Genomic DNA, 13617 nt, shown 5'->3' with positions numbered 1-13617 from the left:
CAATGGGATCTGTCTGGGCTATTGTTAGGGCTGCTATTGGATAGTTTGTGCACTCATTTAGTCAGAATGGGTGTTTAACTCTCTCTTCTGGTCTCTTTCAACATGTTCTTCCTTCCCTCACACTCTCTCTCCTTCAGCTATGCTGTGCTGCGTTTCAACCAATACTTCAAGACCAAGCCTGCAGCGATGGCCCTACAGATCCCAGAATGAGAGGAGAATACAAGAGAAGAGAGGTTCACCGGCACTGACCAGGGGAGCAGACCCACTTTGCGCAGGAGAGGACTGGGATGGGTGACAAGGGTTGGGGTTAATGTTTAGGGCTGAGTATGTGGTTAAGGCAGCGATGTCAAACTCATTCCATTGAGAGCCTAGTGTATGCTGGTTTTTGGTTTTTCCTTTCCATAAAGCCCTAGACAACCAGGTGTGGGAAGTTCTTTACTACTTAGTGACCTTTATTCATCAATCAAGTACAACGGAACAGCGAAAACCTATAGACACTTGGCCCTGGAATGAGTTTGACACTTGTGGGTAATAACAACATTAAGGGGACAGTGTGGATGGACCCCAACATAAAACACTATTTTATTCCTATTCAACTCAGTCCACCTGTCTCAGCACTCAAGATCCCAATCCGCCACGGTTGGTGTGTTTTCATTTGTTATATTTGATTTATTCTGTGAAGAATTGATTGATCCAGTGAGATTCATTCCCCAGACAGACAGGTAGCTGGAACACTAGTTTTTGGTGCTGACATGGAGGACAGTGTGCAGACACAGTTATGTATATGTGGGTTTCTGGGTTTACTCTTTGGCTGTCGCTGCACAAAGCTTTTGCTGTGGGACAGAGGAGGCAGTCATCGTCAAGCACTTACCTTTGGCACTGATCTAATAGGATGCATTTTTTGATTTAGTAATGGAGAGACCTTGAAATTAGTGTATATGGTATACATCAAACTTTACAAAAGCGAAACAAAAAAAAACTTGAAGTCCATTCTCTCAGATCAACACAAAGTGGCTAGGGGTTGATTTAGTACTGGCAAGTAGTTGATTTTCGGTAAAGGGACCATAAATGTGATGGGAAGAGAGGGGCTAGACAGGACAGTGATATGGTAGTTTAATAATGTCTGACGGCAGAGCATCTTCAGTGGCCAGGAGCAGCTTTGCGTCATTGATGCTAAACTTTAAACCAGTTCTCCCTCTTAGCCTCTTTTCCACCACTTTAGCTTTTATGGTTATGGTGACTCGCTCTGTTAGACTTTCCACCCCTCCAGACCATTCGGAAAATCCCAACCTCAATCACCCTTGTCACACCCCTTCCCCCTGCCACCTCTTCCTCCCCTTTCTCTCTCCTTCTTCTGCCCTATATCGCTTCCTCCTCTCCCCTCTCTCTTGATTGGCTGGGAAGGGACTTTTGCCTGATGTGCACATACTTACTATAACATCCCAACCTCTCCCCACCCCCTATCAAGTTACAACTTCCTTAATCGGGCAAATCGAGGCTTCAAAGTGTCTGGGACCAGTAATCCTGGGCTGATGTTTTTGTTCTGAAGCTTGTCTATGAGGATGTGAGTGAGGTGACCAAGGACAAGACAGCAGGAAGTCCACACTAAGCCAGCAGTCACTTCTCTAGCTGGCATCACGGCACACAGGTCTTTGGAGGGTCGCTGGACCAAATAACTCCCAACACCCTTCCTTACCCCAGGCAGCAAGCCCCTCCAGACTAGTTCTGACCTCTCCATCCAGGCATTCAGTCCTAGTTCAGTTTTCTCTATTTGAATTTTTTGCAATTCAGTGCTTTTAAGGGTCACCTTATGTTGGCTCTTTCCTCTCCAACAAGCCCTCTCAGATCAGAGGGTCAACATAAAAAATGGAGAGCCATGTTAAAGTATGGAGATACGGGTAACTGACAAAATAATGGAAACGCTTGCGTAAATGCAGCATATATTGAAAGCATGTGCTTCCACACAGGTGTGGCTCCTGAGTTAATTAAGCAATTAACATTCCATTATGCTTAGATTAATGCATACAAAATGGTGGGTAAAGACATTTTGGCCACATGGCTATGCCCCCATAGGATGACAATTCCCCCATCCACAGGTCACAAGTGGTCACTGAATGAGCATGAAAACAATGTAAACCATATGCCATGGCTGTCTGTCACCAGATCTCAACCCAATTGAACACTTATGGGAGATTCTGGAACGGTGCCATCAACAAAACACCATCTCATGGAATTTCTAGAGTTCCAGACACTTGTAGAATCTATGCTAAGGTGCATTGAAGCTGTTCTGGCTCGTGGTGGCCCAACGCTGTATTTAAGACGCTTTATGTTGGTGTTTCCTTTATTTTGGCAGTTACCTGTATATCGTCCAGCCTGTCCTGTGATTCTTCCAAATTACCACTAGGGGGAGAAAGGGAGTGCTGACCCCTGCCTTGCCCTCCCCTGGTTTTCTCCTGTTACTGACGGGGTTAATAATTCACCAGTCTGACAGAGGGGACATCAATCATTCAGCAGACCGTGACACTGTGGCTTACCAGCCTGAGCAGGGCAGGCCCATAACTCAGGCCTGGAGTCAAGAAGGCCCTCTCACCTGTCAGTCACTAACATGAGTTAATAATTTATTATTAGTATTTTTTTTAAACACGATGTTGAAGAGAAGGACTCCCTGCAATTCCTGCCTGGTTGTTATGAGGAGTAACTAGCCTCGCATGCCAGGCCTCTTTGTTCCCCTAGTAAACGCCAAAATATGTTGTCTGGCAACGTGGTGAGACTGATGAGTCCCTGAGCAGCCTCTTGGTTGGGACAGACTCGGAAGAGCTCGCCTTTTTGTCCCTTGTCACCAGCCGTACAGGCTGGGAGGGTAGATGGAGTAAAGCCATTGTCACCAACTCCGGTCCTAGATAGCAACAGTATAGATACTAACACACATGGTTCCACTAATCAACTAATCGGTGTGTTAATGCTGTGCTGGAACAAAAGCCTGCAACTCTCCAGGACCAGGATTTTTGACCACTGGAGTAGTGTTAATCAGAGCATCCACAACATATAGAAATGCAACAAATGGAATGGAAATGACTCGTACGTAGGATTGGGTCCACTCTATACGGTACATTTCAATCTGCAACATTCCAAACCTTTTACCCTTCTGAGTCTGTGTTTGAGGGTTTTTATGAGAGAGGAGTTGGTTGTGAGAAGAACCTTTTATTGTAGTGTTTCCTAAATGGATGATCGAGGCCAATCCCTCTTGTATGAAGGTTGTAAGACCATTATGGACAGAGACATTACTTTGACAGGCTTTATGTGAGTCACAACTCCCCATCTGCTCTACGTGATATTTGCCAGTAGACTTTGGGTTGAACCGAGAGCTGACAAGTGCTGATTGAAGAGCGCAATGAATTCTTGTTTATCGTAAATGTATATATGTGAATGTGTTTCCTTTGAATGAACCGTAACATTTCAATTGAAACTAAAACTGTATTCTCTTGTTAGGGTGCATCTCTGTGTTGCTTTCATCCTGTGTTTGGTGATTTTTAAGGAGAGATGAGTAGGGGAAGCCACTTTTAGATTGAGACACCATAAGAGTATGAGGAAGATAAGGTGGTTGAGATGTTCTATGCACCAAAGCACTCACTGGGGTCTGTGGTTCCTATTCAGAAGTCACTAGATGGCCAAACAAGTTCACTGATCAAGAACGTTTTTGTTTTTTGTTGAAGGGTAAATGTTGCAACAGGTATGAATAAATTGGGATTAATGGTTAAAATCTCATTTGTGATTAGAAAGCGACAACCTACTTCTATCTTTAATAACATGGCCTGACGATGGTGTTATAAATGAGTGATTTCTGAATGCTCAATCAACCAAGAATGATCCTGGGTTTTATGGAAATGCACCCACTTATTGAAGGTTAAGGCTGCTTTTCTATTCTCAAACCTGCCCCACATTCTGCCTATTCCCGTGTTAACTCCCCCAGGCAGATTTTAAAGCTTTGGATAAGTGTAAATGGTGTGCACCATTTTTTTGATAGTAAGATGGTGGAAACGCCCTCCTGCCTGACACTCCAATCCTCTCAGATCTTTGAGGGCACATGGACGAGAGCGAGTTGAAGAATCGGACCCTACTGTAGGAGTAGCTATATAGTAGTACCATACACTACATCATATGCCTTCCCTGGAAGAGCATTGATTTCCATTAGTATTACTGAGGGTGTCCAAGAAGACGTTGCACACTTGCATTCAGTCATTCATTAAAGTTAGGTAAGATCCGGAACTGAGGTGTGCGTGCACTAATGTGGGACCTGATTTTGTTATGGAAGGCTTATATCTTGATGGTGTTTTTAGACTAGAAATGTTTAAAGGAGGTATTTATTGGGTGAACCGGTCATGGCATTTCTTTCATAAAAAAAAAAAACAGTACATACCAAAATGGTTAGCGTCAAAGCTTGCAATTCATTTGAAATTAACTTGTGTGAATGTACTATACTGGCTTAACTTGAAAACCCACTGTACAGAACTTGATTTACTTTCTAACTGTTCATTATAATCTGTAAAAGAGGGCCCAACATGATGTATGTAATGTTTGTGCTGGCGTGTGTGTGGAGTCAGCCACTCCTGAAGAGGACGCTGTAGCATTAAAGGCCAGCGGAGAGGAGACAGGTTGTAAATACTGTGAATCTGTCTACAGTGATCCTCCACACTTCTGGGAGAGTCATTTAAGTAAATATTTCCATTAAAAAAAAACTTGTATCGTTATTCCGTTTCTATACCTAAGAATTTGCTAATAGTATTTTTGAACAATAGCCACCCTGTTCCACTGTTGGAGATGCATATTACCCCCCACCAGGGTTAAACCATTACCACTTTGTCAGCTGACCTGGCCCTGAGATGGGGAAGACCCAGGGGGGCTCCACTACGGAGGATATCCTCTACTAAAAACACAAGACTGCAGCATCCTCACACACTACTGACACGTTCCAACATCCTCTAGTAAAGTGGCCTCTCGCTGCCCTCAAGACTACAGAGAAAGTGTCCTTTATTTCTCATTTTTATACAGTTGGTTAGTAATTTGTCATAACTGATTATAGCATAAATAGAGGTTGTTTTACTATAGGCCCGGCTAATGAGACTATATAAAAAGCCACCGTTTGAAATCCGAAATGGATGAAGACATACCATAAGGACTGGGGTGGAAAGTGACCTCTTTTGGGAGTCAGTATGGACTCCAGTGGGAAACGGCACACATGATTTCATCTTAGCAAGCAAAGGTGTACGTACACACACAGAAAAATAACTTGGGCACAAATAACAAGCTATTTATTATTTTCTAAAAACAAACCACAACTTGGAAAATGTACACCTTTAGATTACACAGGCTCTTATAAACAAAATAAAGTCTATATTTACATCAGCAGGTGTGACAACAGGTGACAAAGTTTTTCTGTAATTATATAAAAATGTTCATCTGATATTTGTCTATGTACACAGTCTCAGCCTCTCCTAACAGTGCCATCCCCTTGGTTCTGGGTAGAAGTTGTCAGTAGCCACAGACCTAGGATCAATCTACCCCACCCACATAGCCTTAACATTTAATGGTGAAAATGTAAAACTGACCATAGATCAGTGTCCAGGTGCAACTTCATACTATAGTACTCCCCAATCAACGCAAAGGTTTTACTGCAGTGTGACAGCAACTAACCACAAGCCTGTCTCCGTTAACATGGAGATTGCATCAGAAATCTGACCCCTCTCTTCTGTCCAGTACATTGTGATGAAGGCTGCATCCCAATAGTGTAAAGTGGCTTCCTATTTTGGTTTCTCCATCTGCACTGATCTGATTAAGGAAAGGCGAGGAAGCGACGTAGGACTTTTGAGATGGATCCCTGTTTGTGAAGCCAAATGGGCCTACAGTGACTTCTGACTGCAGTACATGGACAGAGAAACAGCTGTGGTCAAGACAAGAGGCCAGAATGTCAGGGTACACAGACAAGGTGTTGAGGCCAACCTTTGAGTTCAATACTCCAACACATACATGTTACAGAACATTTGTAAAACATTCTGTGATGAGTACATTGTAAACCCGGGTCCAAAATAAATTGATTGAAAGATGCACTTACAGTTGTACACAACTAGAGAATAGAGAAGGATTAGATTAATCTACAATAAGGGCTTGGAAGGGGATTCCTTAAACATTTCTCCTCATTACACTAGATGTAACTGCTGATAGACTATCGCAAGTGCAATAACTGAAACATTGGGTGCATCTCAATAATCTAAAGTGAATTCCTCACCTCCGCTACTCCACTTGCACCAATGTGAAAAACTAGCAGGAGGAATCTCCCCTATTGCTTTTACTTATCCTCTGTTTTGTTGTTAGTGCATATGAAGAGGAGGATTTGAGATGAAGGCCACTTGACTATTTAGGTGAAGTCTTTGGCTCTGTTTTGGAAAGGAGATGAGTGTTGAGTGGAAGTGCATCGGGTAATGGGGATTATATAACCTCTAATCACCACAGACCAGGTCATCTGTAATAATTGAAAATGAAATAAAACATGGGTATTTCATGGTGCTGTGCTCATCCCAAACAGCAGAGGGCAGCACTCATTCAGACCTCTCCCTAACTACTGATACCCGGTCAGATATTTTAATACCCGGCCTTAATGTTTCAGGTTTAGAAGGATCCAGTCATCGGATATTGATCTGTGCTTAAGGGAAACATCTACGTCAATGCTTGTAGGGGACAATAATGGACTGCCAGTCTAAACCAGTCGATCTCAACTCATTCCGCTACACATTGTGAATGTGCCCTTTATCACTAGCTACACTCCTACCCTGTTGATTAGGTACGTAGCAGCAACATGAACAGCCCAATATATCATATGACCCATGATCTTTTAGATTCAGCTGCCAGATTCATGTGTAAAGGACACATACCTTTAATGTTGTAACAAACAACTCTGTAAACGTAACCTGTCGAGCCAGTCAGAGAAGGATGGGCTCCTCCTCGAGTCCGGTTCCTCTCAAGAAGATGCCCCTGCTAGCGCTATTTGGGATTTCATTGTTTAATTGTGAACTATGGGGGAGAATGGGAAATGTTTGACATGTAGAGCTGAATAACAGATACTGGTGGGCCTACAGCAGATTACCAACAACTAACATCTGGGATGACAACATCTGTTTGTAGGAAAAATAAACATACACAGATAGGGTTGATGTGTGTCTCTGTGTGTTTGATCAATGTCCAATTGTATTATTTTATAAGGGTGGGGCATTTACTACGGTCTATTTCCCATCTCTTGACTCTCACTTATCTAAAAGTGAGAACTATTAGTTTAGACCCTAGTCTTCTGTGACCAGATCAGTGATTAGATAAAGAATGGGATTAATCTTAGAGTGTTGGGACAGACACAGGCTCTGCTGACATGGTCATATGACACACTTGATATGGTCCAAGATCCCCTTCTACAGACACACCCCTTTTTATTCACTTCTCTACACACATACACCTCTTCCCTTTCTTCTCTCTGTCAGTCAGTGAGGAGCACTAGCTCTCCCTCACTTCTCTCTCCGCCGTCGCTCTCCTCCCCCTCACTGTATGGCGGTCTCTCCCTCTCTCTGGGGAGAGGAGAGGGCGTGGCCTGTCCCTCAGGTCTGCGACTAGGCGGAGCCTCCAGCCCTCGCGGCAGGTAGTGCTCCAATAGCGTGGGGTGGAATGGCACTGTTGCCATGGAGACCGCCCCACCACCGCCTGGGTATTGGCCCTCGCCGGGGGTGTAGTGCAGCTGCTGTGGCTCTGATTGGCTGAAAAACAGGAAGAGATGGGACACTGGTGCTGTAACGTACGCCAAATCCCAAATCCTTCAATCCGTCAAAATCTGAAAGGACTGGATAGGCATTTGCCCTGAGACATGGCTGTATGTAGGAGGCTACCACCATGTCTCAGGACCCAGACCATACCCAGAGAAGAAGACTTAACAAACCACTAAAAGCTACTGCTACTCAAGTGCAGTTTTACAATCCGAGAACAATACAGCAGAGTTTTAATCACTATGAGAGACTAACATAACCAGCTGTAGCCCTGCACTTCTATTTAACCACAGTGGGTTTGTTTGTGTTCTTACAGAAAAAGCATGTGGGAAGGGAACAATTTATATTGTTTCATTTCACTAAGAGCTCTCTGCATAATAGCGGGTTCTCTTCACTGCTAGGGCCACACTAACAGAACATCATCTGTGTGAGCGTTACCTGTGTGGGTATGCCCCTCTCTGCTCCTGTCTCCGGTTCTTCATCATGGCTTTGTACTCGCCCACCCGGAGTCTCCGCCCCTCCACGATGCAGGTGCGTTTGGGGCGGGGCTTGTACTTGTAGTCAGGGTAACGCTCCAGGTGCTGTCGGCTCAGCCTGGCCTGCTCCTCATAGTAGGGCTGCTTCTCCTGGTTAGACATAGACTTCCATCTAGTTCCTGGCGGGAGGGAGACAATTTCAGACTAAAGAACAGAGGACTTGGTGTGTGAAAGAGTACATCTGCTTCTCCTAGTTGGACATAGACTTCCAGTGACCTACAGAGAAAGGGGTTGGCTACGTTAGATGAGGAGGGAGCGATGGCTTGAGTGCTTCACAATGGTATGGAATGTTTGGTCAGAGGAAAGGGGTGCGGGCAGTGTGTGTGTGGAGGGGGTGGGTGCGTGGTAGGAGGTTCCTGTCGCCAGGGGAAGCAGGTGGCAGATTGTGGCCTCGCATGCCCCACTGTGCCAGGTCTACAGCGGGTGACACACACACATACACACACACACACACAGAGTGCACACAAACACAATATGTATACAAAGACTATATATAAATACACACAGTGCACATTGACTGACAGCATGTGTGTGTGTTTTACGTGTCATTAATCCCAGAGGAGCAATTAGTGCATGCTTTATGTCCCCCGTGCGTGTGTGTGTGTGTGGACTCACCCAGTATCTTGTTGATGGAGGAGTTGTGCATGCTTTATGTCCCCGTGCGTGTGTGTGTGTGGACTCACCCAGTATCTTGCTGACGGAGGAGTTGTGCATGCTTTATGTCCCCCGTGTGTGTGTGTGTGTGTGTGTGTGTGTGTGTGTGGACTCACCCAGTATCTTGCTGATGGAGGAGTTGTGCATGCTTTATGTCCCCCGTGCGTGTGTGTGTGTGTTGACTCACCCAGTATCTTGCTGATGGAGGAGTTGTGCATGTCAGGGAAGGCCTGTAGTATACGTCGCCTCTCGTCTTTGGCCCAGACCATAAAGGCGTTCATGGGCCTCTTGATGTGGACGGAGGAGGGGGGGCTGCGAACCTCCGCAAACACCCCAACACCAGGAGCAGATAGGGGGCCTGCAGGAGGGGAAGAGAATGGTGGGACAGCCAGTCAGTGGCCAACAAAACATCTACTTTCCCTCAACTTCACTGGTAAAACAACAGGAAAGGAGAAAACAAATACCGGACAAGCATCGTCCATGTTGTATCGTGTAGCTAAAGGAGGAGACAAGGAAATAAAACCTCTCTAGACTACTGCGATGCTTGCCCACTCCCATGTTGTTTTTGATCAGATAGTGTTGGGGGGCCTAATAATGATAACTTTATTTGTATAGTGCTTTCGATACAAGTTAACAAAGTGCTTCACACAAAATAATAAAATGAAAGTACTAACAAAAGGAGAAAATAATTTCAGCATGAAATCAGCCTACCCTCAGAGTCGCTGCTGTGATGATCCTCGTTGGTTTGGAGGGTCTGTCCATCCTCCCCCCGGTCTGGGGCGGGCAGCCTGTTGCTGTGTCCAGCCACTTTATACTCCTACACAGAGACAGAGTTACACACACACACCTGACACACACAGGCCTACACTTTAACACACAGCTACACGAAAGACAGACGGGATTTGAATGTTGCTGCAGATAAACAGGCCTGAAGAGAGCATTTAACATTATCTGTGTGTATGTGTGTGTGTGTGAGTAGCTATGTTTCCATTAACTTGTCCAGTGACTTTTTGTTGACATTTATAAAGTGTGCATATGGTGCGTTTCCATGGAACTATCTTGTTTCAATAAAAACAGCTGGACGTGAAAACAACACACCAAAAAAATAAATGTTTCCTCACAAACCTACAGAGTCAAATAAAAATGACATGGTTGAAGTGTTTCCATGACCCGGCCTCCCGGGTGGCGCAGTGGTTAAGGGCGCTGTACTGCAGCGCCAGCTGTGCCATCAGAGTCCCTGGGTTCGTGCCCATGGTCTGTCGTAACCGGCCGCGACCGGGAGGTCCGTGGGGCGACACACAATTGGCCTAGCGTCGTCCGGGTTAGGGAGGGATTGGTCGGTAGGGATCTCCTTGTCTCATCGCGCACCAGCGACTCCTGTGGCGGGCCGGGCGCAGTGCGCGCTAGCCAAGGTGCACGGTGTAGCCTCCGACACATTGGTGCGGCTGGCTTCCGGGTTGGATGCGCGCTGTGTTAAGAAGCAGTACTGCTGGTTGGGTATCGGAGGACGCATGACATTCAGCCTTCGTCTCTCCCGAGCCCGTACGGGAGTTGTAGCAATGAGACAAGATAGTAGCTACTACAACAATTGGATACCACGAAATTGGGGAGAAAAAGGGGTAAAATTAAAAAAGAAGTGTTTCCATGACCCTTTCAGGCAAATTGCGCATTAATAAAAAGCCTGTATTCCCTCACCAGTGGCTTCAGAAAGTATTCAGTCCCCTTGACTTTTTCCATATCTAAAATGGATTAAATTGAGATAGTGGCACTGGCATACACACAATATACCATAATGTCAAAGTGGAATTATGTTTTTTGACATTTTTACTATCATTAAAAAAAGCTGAAATGTCTTGTGTTAATAGGTATTCAACCCATTTGCTATGGCAAGTCTAAAGAAGTTCACTAGTAAAAATGTGCTTAACAAGTCACTCTGGGTGGCAGGTAGCCTAGCGGTTAAGAGCATTGGGCCAGTAACCGAAAGGTCGCTGGTTCGAATCCCTGAAGCGGCAAGGTGGGAAAAATCTGCGTTTCTGCACTTGAGCAAGGCAGTTATCCCCCAACAACAACTTTCCCGGGCACCGTTTATGTGGACGTCAATTAATGCAGCCCCCCGCACCTCTCTCATTCAGAGGGGTTGGGTTACATGTGGAAGACACACTTCAGTTCAATGTATTCAGTTGTGCAACTGAATAGGTATCCCCCTTTCCCTTCCTCACATAATAAGTTGCATGGACTCACTGTGTGCAAAAAACTATTATATACTATTAACTGGAGCTTAGTCGAGCAGTGCATTTCAAACACAGATACAAACGCCAAGGATGTTTTTCAATACCTCACAAAGAAGGGCACCCATTGGTATATGGGTTTAAAAAATAAAATATATCATTTAAACAGACATTGAATATCCCTTTGAGCATGGTGAAGTTATTAATGACACTTTGGATGGTATATCCATATACCCAGTTACTACAAAGATACAGGCGTCCTTCCTAACTCAGTTGCCGGAGAGGAATGAAACCGCTCAGGGATTTCACCATGAGGCCAATGGTGACTTTAAAACAGTTACAGAGTTTAATGGCTGTGATAGGAGAAAGTAGAGGATGGATCAACAACTATATAGTTACTCCACAATACTAACCTAAATGACAGAGTGAAAGAAGGAAGCCTGTACAGAATAAAAATATTCCAAAACATTCATCATGTTTGCAAAAAGGCACTAAAGTAAAACTGCCAAAAATGTGGCAAAGAAATTAACTTTATGCCCTGAATACAAAGTGTTATGTTTGGAGCAAATCCAACACATCACTGAGTACCACTTCATATTTTCAAGGTGGTGGTTCATCATGTTATGGATGTGCTTGTCAAAAGGAATAGAGCTAAACCTGGTTCAGTCTGCTTTCCAACAGACACTGGGAGACAAATTCACGTTTCAGCAGAACAACAACCTAAAACACAAGGCGAAATATACACTGGAGTTGCTTACCAAGACGACATTGAATGTTCCCGAGTGGCCTAGTTACAGTTTTGACTTGAAAATCTATGGCAAGACTTGAAAATGGCTGTCTAGCAATGATTAATAACCAACTTGACCGAGCTTGAAGAATTTAAAAATAATGTGAAAGACTCACAGATGTAATCACTGCCAAAAGGAAATTCTAACATGCATTGAATACTTTTGTAAATGAGATATTTCTGTATTTCATTTTCAATAAATTTGCAAATATTTCTAAAAACATGTTTTCACTTTGTCATTATGGGGTATTGTGTGTAGATGGGTGAGAAAAAATATAAATCCAGGCTGTATCACATCTGGCCGAGATTGGGAGTCCAATATGGAAGCGAAGAATTGGCCCAGCGTCATCCGGGTTTGGCCGGGGTAGGCTGTAATTGTAAATAAGAATTTGTTCTTAACTGACTTGCCTAGTTAAATAAAAGGTTAAAAAAAATTATAAACATTTTTAAAATTCATTTTGAATTCAGGCTGTGACAACAAAATGTGAAATAAGTCAAGGGGTATAAATACTTTCTAAAGGCACTGTATCTGTTTCATGTCTCAGGTAGCCTGCGAAAGACAGCATGGATAGAATGCAATAATTTACTAATATTTTCCATATGCTAATAATTCTCATGTGCTAAAGTATCACCAAGGCCCATGCCATGGTGACACTTGCTCTCCTGTAGATCTGAAATAATTGGATGGTGAAACTTGCAACCAGCCAACCAAGAAAGGCAAGGCAATCTTGTCTGCAAAGAAGCATACTTTTTACAGTGCTATATTAACCACGCCCCTCTGCAAACACGCCTTCTCCGATGTTGGTTACAAGGCGGTAAGCTACCTTCAAAATTATTTTGATAACATTTACTAAAAAAATACAGTTTCCATCATCATTTGTCACAATAAAGAAAGTTAGAGAAAAGAAAAATCTACCTGTTAAATAAAAACGAATAAAAATGTTGTTGATCTTTATAAAAATTATCCTATATCTGCCATTTCCATTACACAATATTTTTGCGACATTGCTTTTGTCGAACAAACCTGGGTCAGTGAGTGAGTGAGTGAGTGAGTGAGTGAGTTCGATGCAGGGAAATGCCTCTCATTTCAGCTGGTGTTTAAAGTTCATGAACAGTCAAAATCATGTTTTTAATGAAATTGGATGATATTTGGATGAAACAAGATCAAAGTACAATGATCAAAGTATGAAAAATGACAGTTGCTTCGACACTGATAAAGTCTGCTCATAACGTTACTGTCCCCTCCCCCATGTCAAACACTTGGCTTTAGGAGGCGGGATTATTAAGGGGATAGGGTGAGATTTGGTAGGCCGTCATTGTAAATAAGAATTTGTTCTTAATTGACTTGACTAGTTAAATAAAGGTTAAATAAAATTAACAAAACATCACCCTAACTCTCATTTCAATACACCAATGGTAACATGATAGTCTCTTTCCAAATTTAAAGAAGTGCTGCCTTGTAACGAACATCAGAGAAGACTTGTTTGCAGAGAGGGGTGGTAAATATACAGTTGAAGTTGGAAGTTTACATATACCTTAGCCAAATACATTTGAACAACATTTTTCACAATTCCTGACATTTAATCCTAGTAAAAATTCCCTGTCTTAGGTCA

The 13617-nt window shown here is 43.6% G+C and overlaps 2 protein-coding genes across 7 annotated transcripts in view; one reads left to right on the top strand and one right to left on the bottom strand.

The window, feature by feature from the left end:
* LOC139413478 (ethanolamine kinase 1-like) overlaps window positions 1–979 on the top strand; it is a 32171-nt gene extending 31192 nt beyond the window's left edge. The window contains exon 9 of the mRNA XM_071160933.1: window positions 138–979. Within this exon, the coding sequence (XP_071017034.1) occupies window positions 138–210 (73 nt within the window). The 3' untranslated portion in view covers window positions 211–979. The remainder of the gene's footprint in view (window positions 1–137) is intronic.
* A 4313-nt stretch (window positions 980–5292) lies between these two features.
* Window positions 5293–13617, bottom strand: part of LOC139413477 (transcription factor SOX-13-like) — a 70286-nt gene continuing 61961 nt past the window's right edge. For all 6 annotated transcript variants that reach the window (XM_071160930.1, XM_071160928.1, XM_071160929.1 and 3 more), the window contains 4 exons: window positions 9701–9806; window positions 9177–9347; window positions 8238–8454; window positions 5293–7793 (listed from right to left, as the gene is read on the bottom strand). In XM_071160930.1, the coding sequence (XP_071017031.1) occupies window positions 7520–7793; window positions 8238–8454; window positions 9177–9347; window positions 9701–9806 (768 nt within the window). In that variant the 3' untranslated portion in view covers window positions 5293–7519. The remainder of the gene's footprint in view (window positions 7794–8237; window positions 8455–9176; window positions 9348–9700; window positions 9807–13617) is intronic.

This window comes from Oncorhynchus clarkii, chromosome 7, assembly GCF_045791955.1.
Source record: "Oncorhynchus clarkii lewisi isolate Uvic-CL-2024 chromosome 7, UVic_Ocla_1.0, whole genome shotgun sequence".
NCBI lineage: Eukaryota > Metazoa > Chordata > Actinopteri > Salmoniformes > Salmonidae > Oncorhynchus > Oncorhynchus clarkii.
Note: the sequence above shows the minus strand (reverse complement) of the source record. Positions and strands in the feature narration are given on the sequence as shown.